General features: G+C 41.1%; 1 protein-coding gene across 15 annotated transcripts in view; it reads right to left on the bottom strand.

The window, feature by feature from the left end:
* pard3ab (par-3 family cell polarity regulator alpha, b) overlaps positions 1-18,188 on the bottom strand; it is a 373,665-nt gene that overhangs the window by 169,504 nt on the left and 185,973 nt on the right. For 13 of the 15 annotated variants that reach the window (XR_014870592.1, XM_085140456.1, XM_085140460.1 and 10 more), the window contains 4 exons: positions 16,336-16,486; positions 8,307-8,493; positions 6,701-6,852; positions 5,649-5,693 (listed from right to left, as the gene is read on the bottom strand). Coding sequence is in view for 14 of the 15 variants with exons in the window: in XM_085140456.1 (XP_084996582.1) it covers positions 5,649-5,693; positions 6,701-6,852; positions 8,307-8,493; positions 16,336-16,486 (535 nt within the window). In the remaining variant the exon portion in view is untranslated. The remainder of the gene's footprint in view (positions 1-5,648; positions 5,694-6,700; positions 6,853-8,306; positions 8,494-16,335; positions 16,487-18,188) is intronic. The other 2 variants (XM_085140452.1, XM_085140464.1) reach the window with 1 other exon arrangement.

Here is an 18,188-nt window from a genome sequence, read left to right as displayed (position 1 = left end):
GGCCGCTGTATCCCGTCTCGGAGCTGTCAGAGTCTTTGGTTTCAGCAGGATGGTCGTGTTTTGACTTTGCTAAATGGACCATGGATCGCTTGTACTTAGTGGAGAGTTCAAATATTGGGAAAAAAAAAGTCGGTAAAGTGACACCAGAGGCCAACAAGCTAAAAATAAACACTGAGCACTTAAAGAAAAAAACAGGGTGGAATCTATTAGTCAAACCAATCAGGGAATGGAAAGGGAATCTGATTCCAGCCTTTAAAAACACTTTATTTTTCATGAATTTCACACCAAATATCAATTAGATTGTAAGAATTTCAGCACATTTAGTCTTCGAAATTAGAATCTCAAAATTTCAGTGAAAAGGAAAAAGATAAGCCAACGGTAATTAAACTGTAACCACACAACCAGTTTCATGGTAAACTGTTTTCAGATCCAAGGGAATTTTAGAAGAATGGATACTATCGGTCACTACTAGCATTCTTCTGAAGTCATCTGAACTCTGGAGCAGGGTTGCCACAAACGATTATTTTGATAGTCGACTAGTCACCGATTTTTTTTGCGATTAGTTGACTAATCAGATCTATTGTATGTAAAACAGAGATCTTATTGCACCAGCAGCATCTGCTCTTATATAACTATCACTAGCTTACGGCTTGAAGTGTTTAAGGTATGTGCTAACTAAAAATAAAGACAAGATGATAGTTGATTAAATTTTAATGAAATGTGCAGATTGTTTCGGTGAAGTTTAATAAACTCAGCCGATTTACTCAGGAACAAATAAAATACTTAAAAAAGGCAAACAATAACATTTTTAAGACATTAAGTGACTTGTATATCATGTTTAACCTGAGTAGCGAAAGACGGCAGTGGGTTTGAAAACGATTTGCGGGAGTCCGGTGTTCTCACGGGCTCTAGTGAGGCTTGAACCCCGGCATGCTATCGAGCTAGTGGGTAACAGACGTCTCAGAAAACGTCGGAGCGCTTTTGAAAATATGTGGTGTCTTGATAAACTGAGCAGATATTTACACAGTTTACACAGCTACATTCTCGCCTGAAAACACGTTAAATGTTTATTTTGTGACCCAGAAAGAATAATAAGAGTAATATTAAAACTAACTAGCTGCCACCATTGTTGGAAACTGAGCTGGGCTGCGCTATGAATTCTGGGACAGAGCTACTTCTTCTTCGGGGTTTAACGGCAGCTGGCATCCTTGTACATGCTGTGCTGCCATCTTCTGTTTCAGTCCGTTATTACACTCTTAAATACTACTACTTATTCCTGTGTCTTTTGGGATTTTACAAAGCTTCAAACGACGCGTCGACTATTAAATCAGTCGTCGACGATTTTGATAGTCGACGTAATCGTGACTAGTCGACTAATTGTGGCAGCCCTAGTCTGGACCATCCTTCTCTATGCTTAAAACAGCTTGTGTCTTGACTGTTTGTGGTCTCTGCTGCATTGGTTGTCATTTAGGAAGCGGAGACAGACAGTTGTGCGTACAAAGCATCTAACTCTGACATTAAAGCCCTCCTGCTTCAATCAACCAGTGTTTTAGCTTGACTTTGATGTTTCCCCCAACCATAATCAAACAGTTATATGTGCGACTTAAAGAAACCTGTTATTAAACTATTAAGAATAATGTATTTTGTCATTTTAGGCATGAGAGCTTGATGGATTTTAAGATGTCACGCCAAGTTGTTACTTTTCTGGCTGTTATCAGATTATGCAACAAGTACAGTTGACTCATCTGTTGCCACCATTTGGCAAACACAGCTTATAAAATATGCAGCACTCCCATCCTCGCTGACTCAGGCCATCACAACATGATTAAAAGTTGGGAACAAAATCACTGTTATCCACATGCTGTTAAAAAAAACAAGAGGTTGCATAAAAGAATGACAATGGTGGCCTCGGCATCAATCCGCATTTTTATTTGTTTTTCACACCTGCTGTGAGCTGCCCCAAAACATCTCATTTCTCAAAGTCTAAAGTCTCATCCCTCTCGCTCCTGCTCCGCACATCTTCCTTCCGTCCATGTCACCAATTTCAGAGGCAGACCCTTTTATTCAGTTGAAGCGACAGCGAAAATACACAAGACTTGACAGTGACTGATGACTCGCTGTCAGCTCACTGCCTTAACCAAGGACAGAGCGCTTTCTCTCTACTCCCTCTACTGCCACACGCTCACAAAATAATTAGCGCAACAGCGGCATTTGAGGCAAAACTGGAGAAAATCTAATCTGCAGTCACCCAACTGCTTTCACAACCGTGTTCAGCAGTGACCTTAAAGTGCAGCGAGGGCTACGAGTCTTCACTTTGCAAACTGACAAATTTGTCTTGCCAGCGATCGAGCCAAACACTAAACACGGGGAACACTACACAAATGCATAAAGACTCGAGCAGTGGGTAAACTTTAAAAACGAACCCTGCAAGCAAGCTGCAGAATCTGTTTGTAGATCAATGTTTAATTTAATGGCTGTCATTGTAGCTCCTGTGCGATTCCTGCCTTGTACCTGTTATGAATCGATCTCTCTGGTACAAAAAAAAAAAAGAAAGAAAAAGGGTGTAGTTATAAAACCACCTCTAATCTGCAGTTAAAGCGTTTCCAAGAAGGTTGAATAATGTGTTGCTAAACTAATCTGTGGTCTGTTTTATAAAGGAAAGAGTCAAGGGGAAGATGATATGCAGGATCAGTGGGGCCTAAGCTGGTTTCTAACAGAGTTGAGTAAACTTCTTTGTTGCTGGAGGACATTAACTTGAACTTTTGTTATAACAAACGAAGACAGTTCTTTTTTCTTCCAGTTTTGGAAAGCCTATTCCCCAGAAAACACACATTACTATGTGAGTAACTTATATCTAAAAACCCATCTTGAGGACATTTATAAGATTAAACACAACTGCCTCATATGACGTATAAAGCAAATACCGTATTTTCCGCACTATGAGGTGCACTTAACCCTGGAGAACCCATGGGGTCAGAGCCGACCACATGGGTTCTCCAGGGTTAAAATCCTTTAATTTTCTCAAAAATCAACAGTGCGCTTTATAATCCGGTGCGCCTTATGTATGGATTCTGGTTGTGTTTACAGACCTCCAACAGATTTTATGTGGTACACGGCGCTCAAACATCTGTCAAAAAATGTTTTAGTACGACTTTGGTAAACTATGTAGCTGCACCGCCTTACAGCTACTGTAGTCAGGAGCCTCGCGGACTCGGAGTAATCTGGGTCCAAAACTCAGTCTGCTTCAGGTCCCAAAGTCAAACGAACACTGCGGCATCACTGAGATTTAAAAACTGGGTAAATTCTTTCATCTTATATAAAATGATCAGCGTTGCTGCTTTACCAGATGTAACAATTAAGTTTTACATCCAGGCATCCATGAAAACAGAATTTATTAAATTTAACAGAGTTAGAAGTTAGCGGGAAGTTACCTAAGCATGATATAGCATGTTCTGACAGAGATTTCTGAAAAAATTAAAACGTACAGCGCTGCTATCACTTCAAACAGAAATGAAGACAGAAAACTAAACAGCAGTGAATGCTAAACCGTGTGGCTCTCCAAATGACGTTGTTCCTCCCCGTTTTCTTAAAAAGGTATTTCCTACCATCGGACCACACATTCTGAACATTATTAATACTAGTCTTTTGTCTGGTCAAGTACCTAGGGAATTTAAGCACGCAGTCATACATCCTTTACTTAAGAAACCAGGCTTAGACAGTTCAGTCATGTCAAATTTTAGACCCACCTCTAACCTTCCCTTTCTTTGTAAGATTCTGGAAAGGATTGTTTATACTCAGTCTTGTTTATCTTTCAGTCCGGCTTTAAGCCATTTCTCAGTACGAAGACAGCCCTCGTAAAAGTTATGAATGACATCCTAGCAACAGACCGTGGTAAATATGCAGTGCTGGTCTTGTTGGACATGACCACTGCATTTGACACAGTGGATCACGATTTGCTGATCTCCCGCTTACAGCACCGTGTGGGAATTTCTGGTTCAGCACTTTTGTGGTTAAAGTCCTATCTCTTAAATAGGACCTTTTGTGTTAAGTTGGGGTTGGCTTCATCCTCTGTGGCCCCTCTGCTTTGGGGTGTGCCACAGGGATCTATTCTTGGGCCATTATTGTTTTCACTGTACCTTTTGCCTCTTGGCGCGATTTCCGGAAAACATAAAGTGTCATTCCATCTATATGCAGATGACTGCCAGCTTTATTTACCTTTTAGTCATTCTGATAGTCTCCCATGTCGACCTCTGCTTGACTGCCTTAGTGATGTTAAAGCATGGATGGCAAAAAATTTTAAATTTTAATGATCGGAAGACAGAAGCGATTTTATTTGGCCCAAATTGTTTTTCTCACACTCAAGATGTTGATCTTGCAGCTTTGACTTCCCAACTTAAGAGTTCGATCACAAATCTCGGAGTAAAAACTGATTCTGCACTTACCTTTGATGACCACGTAAACGGGGTGGTAAAATCAGCACTCTATCAGCTCAGACGTTTAACGAAGGTTAAGCCCTTTCTTTCCAATTGTGACTTGGAAAGTGTTATTCATGCCTTTATTACTTCACGTTTAGATTATTGCAATTCTCTTTTAATAGGGGTTGGAGAGGGCACTTTGTCATGCTTGCAACTAGTGCAAAATGCTGTGGCACAATTTTTAACTGGCAGAAGGAAATTTGATCACATCACTCTGATTTTGGCCTCTCTACACTGGCTTCCAATTGAATTTAGGATCTGTTTTAAAGTCCTTTTATTGGTTTTTAAATCTCTAAATGGTCTGGCAACTGTTTATTTGTCTGACTTGTTGAAGCCCCACGTCCCCACTCATTCCCTTCGGTCAGCTGAGCAGTTGTTGCTTTTGGTCCCAAAGTCACGGCTGAAACTTAGAGGAGACCTTCCTCTCCATATTAGACAGGCTACATCAATGCCAGTTTTTAAGTCCTTATTAAAAACCTATTTTTACTCCCTGGCTTTTAACTCTGTGGGTAACTGACATTTTTTATTAATTTTATTGCATGTCTGGTTTCTGCTATCTTATTACTATATTTATATTTGTATTGTACAGCACTTTGGTCTACCAGGTGTGTTTTTAAAGTGCTATATAAATAAATGATGATGATGATGATGATTTGTAGGGTTACTGAAGTTGGACTAGCTGGTATACAATGATGTGCTACGTGATCGCTAGCAACACAGCTATGTTAGCATAACATAAATGCAGTGAAGCTGGAGGATGAACGCTAAGAGGGTCCCGGATGGTTAGGGAAAAATGCAGTCCCATGGCAGGATGTTTGAAACGGACTAAACTTCAGTCAGGAGGTTAGTCATTAATATACTGCAACAACATGGGAATAGAGCAGCTGCGAGAGAATTCAACATTTATGAATCAATGGTACGGAAGTGGAGGAAGCAAGAAGAATGAGTTGATTAAAGTTTGACTTATCTGACTGTTTTGTTTAACTTAATGCGCCTTATGTGTGAAAACAGACCCGTTCATCGACAGTGCGCCTTATAATGGTCCGAAAAGTACGGTATCACCTGTACCCTTCAGTACCACACTTCTGAGATGCAGCTCAAGAATGAAAATATGATGAATATGTTCTTGTTTTTTGGCTTTTAAATCAACCTTTCAGTGCACCCGTTCCTTACCTGCGGAGGTCTCAGGATGAGGTGTGAGGTTAATCTCGTCGGCTACTGTTAAAGGAAGGGGGGAAAGAGAGAAGGGATACAAACATTTGGGGTTCAGTTAGTGCTCACGACATTCCACATGCAACATACAGGTAGTGCTGCGAACATCAGAACGAGCCTCATCTCAATTAGGATCGGAAGCCATGCGAGACCAGGGGGGTGGGGTCGGTGTGGGGGGGGAGATGGGAAATGAAAAGAGGGTTTGAGGATAGCAATCAGACTTGTTGTGATATCAACATGGCACACAGCAGCAATCTGGTCGGGAAGATTAGATATGATTATAGAGAGTGCGAGCAGAGAGACTGTTGCAGCCAAAGCAATCAGCGACTGTTCGAAGCCATTTCAAGGTGAATCAACACAGTGAAGTTCTTGACTTTGGCGAGAGATGCAGAGTGTGTTTTCAAACCAAGAGGCAAAGGGGGTGGAATACATTTAAATACGAGGTACATGTGTGAAACGCGAGGAGCATGCAAAGATATGCACTCAAGGTTAAATGAAATCCAGTTAAACTAGTTAACTAGGTTTAGTGAACTGATCAAAATTCGAAAAGTTTCATAAGCCATATGCAACTTTTTCTTCACCAACAAACAAAGCATGGGTATAGCACTCATGTTATTTATGCCTTTACTATTAATTTGTTCACATTTTCTTTTAGAATTAACAATAACAGGTCCTTGTGGATTATTTGCTTTTTACTTTATGTATCAATGGGTATTAAACTGGTTATTTCTAAACTTTAGGACGTCTAAATACAATTACTTTATAAGCATAACCTGGATTTTAATGTGAATGGGATTAAAAAGTTTTCATCGGGATATTCTGAGTCAAAGATGATTGATGCAAGACACTGACTATGTTTTAAAACGTATTAGCACTATATGAATATGAAAGAGGAGCGTGTACAAACGGCTTTAGTCTATATGAAAGGCATTATTGTAGCATCTGGAAAATCCTTGAATTCTTAAGTCGAAGTTGAGTGATGGAGAGCAGCAGAAAGTTTTTAAACACTCTACCTAAATCCATGCTCTTGGACTTGCGTGTCTTGATGATTTCAAGTTGAGAGGCGTCTCCAAATTGCTTGGTGCGCTTCTCTGACATGCTCTGGCGTCCAAAACCTTCCCTCTGGAAAGCACCATCTGGATTATTTTCATCTGGAGCCGCAGAGCTGGATGGAGAGAGCGACAGGTTAAGATGAGCTGGACCTGATCTCACACACAAATATGTGTTCAAAAGCATTTCAATGGATTCAATTACTCCAAAAACAGGAATGTTTTGAAATAGTTGTCATAATTTTTTTTTATATAAAAGGAATGTAAAGTGAAAGTAAACACATTCTACAAGCAGAAAAGAAAGAAAGAAAAGTGGGAAGAAGAAAGCTGAACATGGTATAAGTTAAGAAGGATTCAAAGAAATTCAAAGAAGCTGTCCTCTTTGAACTTGAGGCCTTCAAACATGAACATGAAGGGCATCGGGGAGGGACGGGGCAAAAATCAAGAAGAAGGTATGGGAGCTGAGCAACTGGAACTAGTGGAATATAGATTGGGGCAATGAGAGAAACAGGGTTGGTGAAGACAGCATGACGGTGAGAACTAAAATAAAAACAGCAGAACTGAGAGGGCAGAAAGGCTGACAGCAGGAGACAAGGAGTTATCTGGATGGAAGAAAGTAAAAGAGGAGATAAAGGTAGCAGTAGAATGGGAGGAAAACTTAACAGACAAAAACAGACAGAAAAAAAAAATCTGTTAATCTTTCTCACACTGACACACTCAAGATGTCCTTATCATCACTGTGGCAGAAAAGGACATCAGCCTGAGAGGATAGTAGGGGGAAAGGAAAGTAGCTGCTCCGGGAAACGCTGCTTACAATCAAAGAGCAATCAGCTGGAAAATACAAACAATCTGCACACTGATAATCCACAACACTGCAACACCTGACAGACAAAACACTGATTATCACCTCACAAAAGGGTGAGATATACTGTACTAGACAGCAAGCGAACAGTTAGTGCTTGAAGTTGAGCCAACAGGGAGATGAGCAATCATAAGGATTTAAGGGACTCTGACAAAGGTCAGACTCGACAACTGGGTCCAACAGAAGTGGTCCAAGGAGCCGCACAGGTGACAGCGTGTTGGTTAGCAAAGACTGGCTTGTGTAGTCTGATGCTACAGAAGAGCTACTCCTCTGAAAAACGTCATGCTGAATAAGACAGGAAGGTCTCAGTACAGTGCAGCCCTTCGAATGGCAAATCATTAAATAAGTAATGGCAGCAATCTGTTAGAATAATAATGTTTTCTGTTGCTCTTGTCAGACACAAATTGCATCGGGGTGCACTGTGGGAATAGGCCAGCTACTGAGGCAACATGATGCTCTGGGCTACAATGTAAAATTTTAAGGAACAGCTTCCAGAACAAGTGTTCAGAGCATCGAACGAACAGGAACCATCTCACAGTTTACAGAGCTTAAAGAGCCCGCTGCTAACAACTAGTGCCTGATACCGCATGATTGCGAGGTCTCAAATAGCCGTAAAAACTAACAACCTGTCGCAGATGAAGTTTTTCTCCAAGAAACGTTATTATTTTCAGATATGTACGCTAACCAGAAACAACAGTTTCCGCCTACCTGTGATTCTGATTGGGCAGCTCTTTGGTCCACGGTGGAGTCACATCAGCTGCGAAGCCGACATCATCGTGCGAGCTCGAGGACGACTGGTCGGAAAGGTTGGGTGGAAGAAGCGGCGGCCGGTCATCTTCTATGATCACGGTGTCGTCCTGCGGCATGTTGACGGTCGGTGAGAGCTGATAGTTTCCTGCAGGGGACAAAAATACACTTTTCATTATTCGTATGTTTTCATCGCTGTGCTTATGTGTTTTGGTCCTTCAGATCCAAAGTTTTCTGTGTTCCCAACTTCACAAAGAAGACTTGTATGTCTCCACTCTGACAAAGACATAAATACACGTGTAGAAAAAATGAAAAGGTTAAAGCCAAGTTGTTATGTTAGTCCTTGAGACTCAGAGCAACAGCAGCATTTTTCAAGTAAATAATAAGAGAGAAAAGGACGGAGAATCAACACGCCAGAACACAAAGTTACAGCTCGGTGTGACGGAGTAAAGCAATCTAACAAAATCAGTTAGTTTACATTTATACTGCTTCTTTCTGACTGGTTTCATTTCTCATGACTTTCACTAATGAAGAACAATATGTTTTATTGACACGACTCCAATTAGAGTCTTGCTTCTTCTTACAGTTCAGTAAGATGTATGCGACAAGTGCACATCTCAACGAATGAATTGGTACTCAGCCGCCGTCTACTGTACAAACCACACAGCATCCCCGTCAGTGTGCTTGAGCGTAAATCAGGAGTTATTTCCAGAGAGAACATTTGAGCCACACTTCCTAATCCGTCAGTGCTGCAGCGATTTATCAATATGGAGAACCTGAGAGTTGAGAAGACACTCATCAGCGATTTTATTTTATTGAAATAATTCCGACATAGAAAACACCAGCCGCGATTTATATTGGCACCAAGGTGAAAATCATGAAACCTGAACAAAGGAGCACACTGACTGGAGAAACCCTCAGGAATTCATTTATTTGCGACAGAAGACAACTACTGTATTAAGCGTGAGACTGCAGTCACAGTTTAATTGGCCAGCGACAACAAAACACAATGAAACACGGGTAACTTTTGAAACCCCAAAACATATTTTGAAGTTTAAAAACGGTGAGTGAAACGGCTTCTGGCTAATCAGCTTATACCAAGAGGAGTCTGGCAGCAGGCACAATGGTGTTCCTATGTCAAAACACTATGATTAATTCAAGCTGTGCCCTCACAAATAAAGATAAAAAAAAGCCTCTGTGTTGAGGCAGAAAAAAAAATTAAATAGTCTCCTTTCTCTGAAAAGCACAGCTTAAAAACTCTCATTGATATGCAGCACATGACTTTGTCTTTAATCTGTATTTTGAAACTGGCATCAAAAAGGGTATCTTCAATGCTTCATAAAAGCCTTGTGTACTGAGCTTAGGGAGGAGTTTGTTTGTCAGAGACCAGGCGGTCTAAGCCAGGCCTGCTGTTTGCTTCTCTTAACCAGGCACTGAGGGGACCGCAGGGCCGCAGCATGTTGTTTCATCCAGCTAGCATGGGTGAATGACCTGATGTAAATGAGCTGAAAGGAGAAAACAAAGGAGCGATGAGGAGGTTTGAGTGTGTTAGGGTATGCAAATTTGTGTGTAGAGGTCAATTAAAATGTTGTCGGTCAATATTCAAAGTGACATCTTATTTATGTGAACTGACTGATGCACAACGTACTTTTTAATCCCATTTGGGAAACATAATAAGGCAGTAAAGCTTGCGCCACACAAAACCCTATTTAGAGTGCTATTTTAAAGGAATTATCTGTCAAATAATATGACTTATAGTGATGTTTGTGCTGCAGTTTTGATGATTGAAATTCTAGTATTTCAGCAGTTATCTGTAAGGGATGTATGTGAAGCTGCTTGTAAATCAAGGTTAGCAGCAGTAACTGATTACTTTGCCCTCCACCTTCTAAATATGGTTCTGGTTTCAAAATTGAGAGCTCAGAAGCCAATGATGAAATAGTTCATATTTACAGCCTCCTTGTGCTTGGTAGTGACTAAAAAACTAGTGGGAGAAAAAAGACAATAAGAAATGCAGAAATAAGAAATAAATGCACACATTTCCAGGAATATATAGAGATGTTAGTGTACAAGCATAAATTCTCTCACACTCAGTGTGAATGTGCTGTGCTGGATCTGCAGAAGTGTGCAAAGTGCACGGCCTTAACCTTCCCTGAACAACTACAACTGTTCTAGTGGTTTTAGTGTGTGTCTTTGCCCTCCTTTCAGCCCCGCCTCCTGCTGTGCATGTTTGTTATTCACTGTGAATCTGGGAGTCCGGGCGGGTCCTCCAGCACAGCATGGCCACTTCTTTCTCTCAGACCACAGCCACACACATTTTACACAAGCGTCCGCACACATGTGCATTCACAGAACCACTTAATCCCATTTCCCTAAGCAGTCCAATGCGCAACACTGAGAATCCCATCAATGTCACAGTTTGAATCACTGCAGTACAATCAACTGGCAGCTACTGAGTAGGAAACCAATGAATCTGTCAACTCAGTTGCTCGGTATAAGGAGGGGGTAAAAAGCTTCTTTGTTTTAGTGCCAGCACCCGAGGGCAGCCGTCGGCCAGCGACAATGGCTGTGCCATGTGGACGCAGCGCACACCCAACATCACCTGAGAATCGAACCAATAAACACAAATTATTGTTCCCAACGGCTGTAATAATTTTAGACGGCGCTGCAGTGGAACAATAGGCAGCATTTCATTGGTGAGTCTCCAGTATTATTAGATGCTTTTTGTATACAACTACTGAATACTTGAAGGCAAAAAAAAGGGGGACATGGAACTGGCAAGAGGGAAGGAGGGGGTACAAAAGACTTTCTGAATGAAACTGGAACTGGAATAACATGAGGTGAAAGCCATGCGGAGCATTCCCCCCCTCCCTCCTTTTAATTTTGTCTTGTCTCAATGTATTTGCATAATTAGCAAAGAGGTTATTGCCAGGGGTGCTGGGCCTTGAAAGCTATTGGCCTGAAGGAATAATTAAGCTGCTCTCTTATCCCTGGCATCTTCAGCAAGCGATCTAAGAGTGCACGCGGTCCGAAATTCAAGCTGATATGTTCGAAACCAAGTTCTCCTCTAAGAAAGCTTAATGCATGATTTATGTTTAGCTGCACCCTCACAACGCAAGAACAGGCTTATTCCAAGGAACTGTGAAAGACCCCTCCAGCACTCAAACACACACACAGACACACAATTGTATTTATCTTAAGAAGGTTTGCTGAGCATGCAAAGCTCTACTTTGTGTTCACATGCGTTCCCATCTGGGACCTGCTTCTAGTCTTTTCCCGACAGCTCCTGACTACCAGCAATGGAGCAGCTCATAGCTGTGCATCTGCTTTTCCAGACCCTTCCACTGTATTCACATTAGTCATAACACAGCTGCCTATGTTGGCGAATCACCACATTTATGTTAATTCACAGGGAATTGACTCAAGTACAAAGGGTGACAAGTTAGCTCGTGCAATCATCAGGAGTTACACAACTCAAAGTTGCAAATCCTGCAGCTGGTCCATCAGTACAAACGTAAGCACGGGCCAGAGCACTCGTCCAACTCCCAGACGTGCACTTTAAAAGTGGTGGTTGACCCAAATTACACAGAAAGACGCCACGATTGTTACCCTATGTTGTAGTGGTGTGAAGCCATGTCCAAAGTTTGGGTTTTTCCGCCCATGTTTGGACATATTCTTGGAGGTGTCTTCTTTCACTCAAATACGGTGTCAAAAAGCTCTAAAATATCTTTCTATAAGACAAACATTAGATTCCACCAGCGCAACTTTCATTAAAGAAACCGCTCCAATCCAAACAAGAAGGGTTCTATAGAACCAACCTTCTAAAGTCAAGTCATGATCAAAAACGTGACATTTACTGCAGCAAACCTGGTCTGGGGGCCAAAACAGTCATTTTATAGGTAGCCATAAATAAAGGGAAAAATTAGATGTGGAGTGAACGTTTGGGAAAAAAAAAAAGTTTTAATAGCTTTAAGAACGGGGATGACAGATCAATTGTTTGGGAGAAAAATTCTGATGTTTATGATGGGTTTGGCTGGACTATCAGCCCTCCATCCAATGTTTATTTAGAATTGCCAGCACAGCCTCTATAATTCTCATGCTAGAAAGAAGAAGAAGAAAGATGCAGATGACACAAAAAATGTTCAGCTAATGATTTTTGCAAGACTCACTTTAAGCAGGTGGGTAATTTACCACTGCAGTTTAGACTTTACAGATTACTGTCGGGTGATTTTCACAGGATTGAGATCAATAATCATATAATTATTACAGTTTATTAGATGTATATACATACTAACCTCACGTGAAGAGGAATAAAATTCAAACTGAGTCCTATCAATGTAACTGATTCTGCTGGAGGGTTCTTCCTGTTAAAAGGGAGTTTTTCCTTCCCACTGTCGCTTGCTCATAGGGGGTCATATGATTGTTGGGTCTTTCTCTGTATGTATTATTGTAGGGTCTTACCTTACCATATAAAGCGCCTTAAGGTGACTGCTGTTGTGATTTGGCGCTGTATAAATAAAACAGAATTGAATTAATCCAGGTATCAGGTATGGTCCCCATCAAATCTTATTTTTAAGATAGCCCTAGATTAGACACTTGAGCTATAAATATATAGTTATAGACAACACAAAAGACATTTATTTATTACATTTCCCTTAAAAAATACCTTTAAAATGTTAATTCATGAGGAAAATACTAAGAAAAGCAGAGTCTACCAGCTTAAAGTTTGAGATTGCTGACCTTTATCCTCTTTGCCGAGTCCACAGTGGCAAATTAAACACGAGTTCATATAAGGATTTAATCCTTTCCCTACCTCTCCCAATCTTCACAAAACCACAGAGCAATGTTCTAAAAAGCCCGAACTGCTTATCTGTAGTGATTCAAGTACATGAAAAAAAATCCTTTTATAACCCACTTGATTTTAAAACCATGTGTCAAAAAGAAGACTCTGAATACGTTACATGATATATTGAGGCTGAAATGCCTCCTTAAACAGTCAAGGAAAAAAATCCACTGGGTTGATTAAGTGTTTAATAAGCAGAGAAAAGAGTCACGTGTCTGTGACACATAGCAATTATAGAGTGTGCAACCCTCGTAGGCCAGCCTTGGAGGTTTCAAGCGTGCGGTGTCTGATCTTGGTGGACAAACGGACCACTCTCGGTGCTTTGATATCAGATATTCCCTGCTCAGCCCAGTCAGTTCACAGTGAAATTACAAAAACAAGACACGTGACAGAGGATCAAAAAAGCACGTGGCATGTTTGTTGGGAGACACAAATACTGATGGGGCATGAGCTGCAACACTACAGCAGCACTGCGGTGACATTATTTAATTTAAGTTGACCTCATCATGTTTCACAAAATCCATCTCTCGCTTGTAAAGGTTATGACTGGATGCAGCGCCACATTTTGGACAATATTTAATCATATTTAAGGGAGACTGACAGTAGAAAAGCAGATATTAATAACAATTTCTATATTTTTTTCTTAGTATAGCCTTCCTTTAATTTCACATAACAAACAATCTCATTCTCACCAACAGGCCAAACTTCACTTTTGATTTTTATTCTGGAAGATTATTTTGTTTGCTTAGTTTCCATTTGTTTGGATCGAATCTCCTGCTTAAAGAAAGAGGAAAAAAAAACACTTTAAATATTAATGCAACGACTGTGCCACTCTGGCAACAACCTGAGAACCCATCAGCTAGTACACTGACTTGGCGTCCAAGTGCAACAGCTAGTTTTTCAGGGCTTCAGGATTAGGGATGGGTACCGGTATCCGGTGCCATGATGGCACCGGTTCTGACATAAACGGTAGTAACCAGACCGAAAAGCAGCGCACATTTCGGTGCTTTATTTCGGTGCTTTGTTTTCCTGAGCTGTGATACACTTTAGATTCTAGCCAATCATTTTACGTTTCCGAGGATAGTAGGCGGGTCCAGGTACGTACGTTCTTTTTGAGCAGAGCTACAGATTAAAAATGCCCAAAGCGAAGCGGTCAAAGTCTGGCTGTACTTCACAGCAAAATATGCAAACTCAGCAGCCTGCAACAAGTGCTTTAAGGTGATACTGTGATACTGTCAAAGGAGCTAACACCTCAAATCCGATGAAACACCGAGAAATGCGCCGTATTTGATAGCTTGCTGCGAGACCTCACACCGAGCACATCTAGTGCGGGTGGGTTGCCTGTTATTGGACCCGGAGTTCGCAACATCCCCCAAAAACCCGAAGAGGAGAGTCCTGGCCCCTAGCCCTGCCAGTGTAGGGCCAGTGAATATGAGAGGTTTTTGGACCAATTTTGTGTTCTCCATTCTTTAAGCACCGGTTTGAGCACCGTTTAAGAACCGGCACCGTTTCAAAAGTACCGGTTTGGCACCGGTATCGGATAAAACCTAAACGATACCCATCCCTATTCAGGATACCCAAACTGCGGATAACAGATATCTGTTCAAAACCCCCCTCTTTTGTTTTTGCTCACGACATAGACTGACCTGCAACCAAAGCATGCTCAAATATTTGCTTAGTTAACAAGAAGCAGGAAACTTCTGTATATCTATCTAATAGCTACCCCCGAAAAATCAAAACTGTTTATTCGTATTATTTTCTTTTTTCTGTAAAAGATCCTCTGCCAGGTTCGATTTTAAAGTTTAACAAAGTCCCATATTAACCACCCACTGTTTGCAGAAAGCTGTTCTATGCTCCAGTTCAACCTTGACAGCTTTACTGCTTTTTGTTTTGCATTTCAGGCAGAGAAAAAGACTCTTTGCAATCTCTAGAAAGCCTTCTCCCGTTCAACAAAACTAAAGATCAGCAACTGTTGAAACACGCCAGATCTGGTCAGTACATTCTGGAGGCCCCTGCAGATTATGCTGATTTTGATGTATTAACTTCATCAAGCATTAGGATAAACTCGAGCTTCACAAAAGATTCAGACATCAGTTTGTCTGGTCGGCAAAGTGACAGCGATCTCGTTTAGCACTGCTAAGCAGACAACTGCTGTAAATGTGCCTCGTGCTTTCACTCCCAACCCTGTACGCTCATTATGCGCTTGCTGTTTGTTAAGCATGGATGAACGCAGCCACTGTAGCAGCATGGAGGAGCTTCACCTATTAATGCTTTCTCTGTCACTCATAGCTTACACTTTTATATATACTGACAGTGTCAGAGTCCACCGATTTGCATAAATGGAAAACACTTTCAGATTAAGTTGCATTGATTAATGAGACAGATTTACCTAGAGCTACTTTTTTAAAATGCAAGATAAGAGTTACTTCAACTCTTCTTACTGTTTTTCTACTTAATTCATTTACATTAAAAGTATTTTCTGTGTCTTTTTTTCCCCTTTGGGCTCATTTGCAATGATTCAGCAGAAGAGAAATTGAAGAATTCAAAGCAAATAAACAACTGCAAAGGACAAGATGTAGGAAGATGGTCGGGTCATTTTGTTCTTTCTTGAAATTAAAACAGGCGAGCTTTGCGATTTTACCATCTGGTGCACAGAATCCTTTCTTTGACATTAACGAACATAACCACCCATCCATCAATCACTCAAGTGCTACACAAATGCAATCCTGCACAGATGCGCACAAAGCTCTTACACACAGATACAAATATGCTTGCTAATCTCACACACACACAAACGCAGTCACTTTCAAACCAGCTCAGAGCGTGTTTGAGCAAAAGGTTATTTAGAAACAGGGAGAGTTGCAGGTTTGAGAACCAATGCATGCGTGACACGCTTCCATATGATACTGCTGGCTCATGCTGAGAAAACCTGGCAAGCTAGCTTAGAGAACACACAAAACGAAATGCTGTAATTGCTGTAAAATACTGCAGTTGTGACCCTATAAACATCCTTAAGCAGAAGAAACAGGAAATCGCATTGCACCTGAAAATGGCCATAAACTACAACAAGGCAGGAAATCTTATAACCAGTTGCCAATGAATGAGTACAAAAAAAAAAGGTCAAAATTAATTAGTTATGCTGGAACTCACCTATCGTGCGTGGCAGCATGCCTTGCCGGGGCATCAAGTTGTCATCGAGGCCCTCCAGGCCACCATACAGCGAGTGGGAGATTCGGCGCTCGTGGTCATCTAGGGAGGTGTTTAAAATCTGCTGGGGTCCCAGTGGGCTCCCTGGTGTCTCCTGAATGAAGAGGAAGCTGATGTTACATCAAAGACTAACTCCCTTCCTTTGTTTGAATCACCTGTGAAGTGTTTTTATAAAGATTAACAAAGAACAAATAATCCTTTTTAACGGGGACAGAGTGAAGTGCTAGAAGTTAAGTCTCACTCAAAAGTGAGAGAATGATTCTGAAGGGACCTAGCATCGCTAACATTTGTTCAATAGTAATGGCTGGACACAGGGGTGGCGATCCATGCTAATGCTACCAATGTGCTAACAAGGATAAATGAGGATGGATTTCCATTCGGCTGTTGAGCCACAGGCTGTTACCGAGCTGGCGATCCCCCGCTGGGGAAGATTAGCTTCCTAGCATCTTGACATTTACCTTAAAACCCATGATGACACTCTTTCTTGCTGGACAAATAGACCATTTGCATGCCCGGTTACCCTTTTGCACACATCTACTGCCTGAGAAGGTGTGTGCACGTGTGTCTTTTGTCCGTTGGATCAGTGGATGTACTGATGTATTGATGTTTTCTGTATGGTTTTTGCATTTCTTTCTGAAGGTGATGACAGCTCTAATGATAACAGTCATAAATGTTAACACATATCAGGAAATGACACTATCAAACTTGACTCAATACTGGGACCCAATGACTCCAATCAATGACTATGACTAGCTTGGCTGGGATTTGAGTTTAGCAGAAGGTCTTTGCCCAATGATCCCTTTCACTTCAGTGAATGGTTGTGCTGCTATAAACACTGCCGAATAGATAGAGCATACATATGGTGGTAATATTAGGATGCTGGCAAAAGTGTCATGAGGCAGATTACAGAAAAGAAGGCTCTTTGTGCAAGACTAGAAACATGTTCACATCCTGAATCACCTTTAGCTCATTGATCAAACTGCTTTTTCTTTCTTGTTAGGGATTCACAGGGGTCATTTAGACAAGACAAGTCTGTTTATGAAAAAGGAATAAATAAATAAACCCTTGCAGCAGCCCTGAACTCGATCTTGTGTTGTGAATGCTTAACGTTATCTAGCACAGAAACCTATAACTTTCCAATAAATGTACGCAAGTAAAAATAAAGCACAGGCCTGCGAAGTGTAGAGTAATACAATAAGTTCACACTGGAAATAAGGCAAAATTCAAGCACCTAAAATTTAAACTCCTTTAGAGAGCTTGAGTAAATTAAAAAGACCTAAACCCTGAAACCCTTAAGCAAGACACCATAATAGCTCTTGTAGAAAGGTAAGAAAATCATAGACATTTCCTTTTTAAATAACTCCTCCTTAAGAAAAAAATGTTAGTATGCCAATAAAAGTTTCTACCAGTTTTACTGCTAACACGTCTTAATTTTTCTGGATGCCTTTCTTGCACCACAAATGAAGAAAGTCATTTGCTGAACAGATTAAAGAGTTTGAATGATGGCAAACATAACTAATGAAAACTTCACATGGATAAAACAAATCAACTACGGCGAGCGACTCATTTCGAAGGTCGCCATATGGTGCTGTGACTGCCGGCATGCAGCTGCTCTTGACTTTAAATGAGGTAGTTAATGAATCGGGCGACTGAGGGGCCGGGGTGAAATGCCTCGGTAATAGCCGATGGGATTCGCCGTACTGAGGGCACATGGACAAATCACACCGCAGCTCATTGCATATTCAGGCTGATAATTGAACTCCTGGAAGGTCTCGATCCCTTCGGGTGCCAGCGGT

The sequence above is a fragment of the Neolamprologus multifasciatus genome, chromosome 18 (assembly GCF_963576455.1).
Source record: "Neolamprologus multifasciatus chromosome 18, fNeoMul1.2, whole genome shotgun sequence".
NCBI classification, from domain to species: domain Eukaryota; kingdom Metazoa; phylum Chordata; class Actinopteri; order Cichliformes; family Cichlidae; genus Neolamprologus; species Neolamprologus multifasciatus.
Note: the sequence above shows the minus strand (reverse complement) of the source record. Positions and strands in the feature narration are given on the sequence as shown.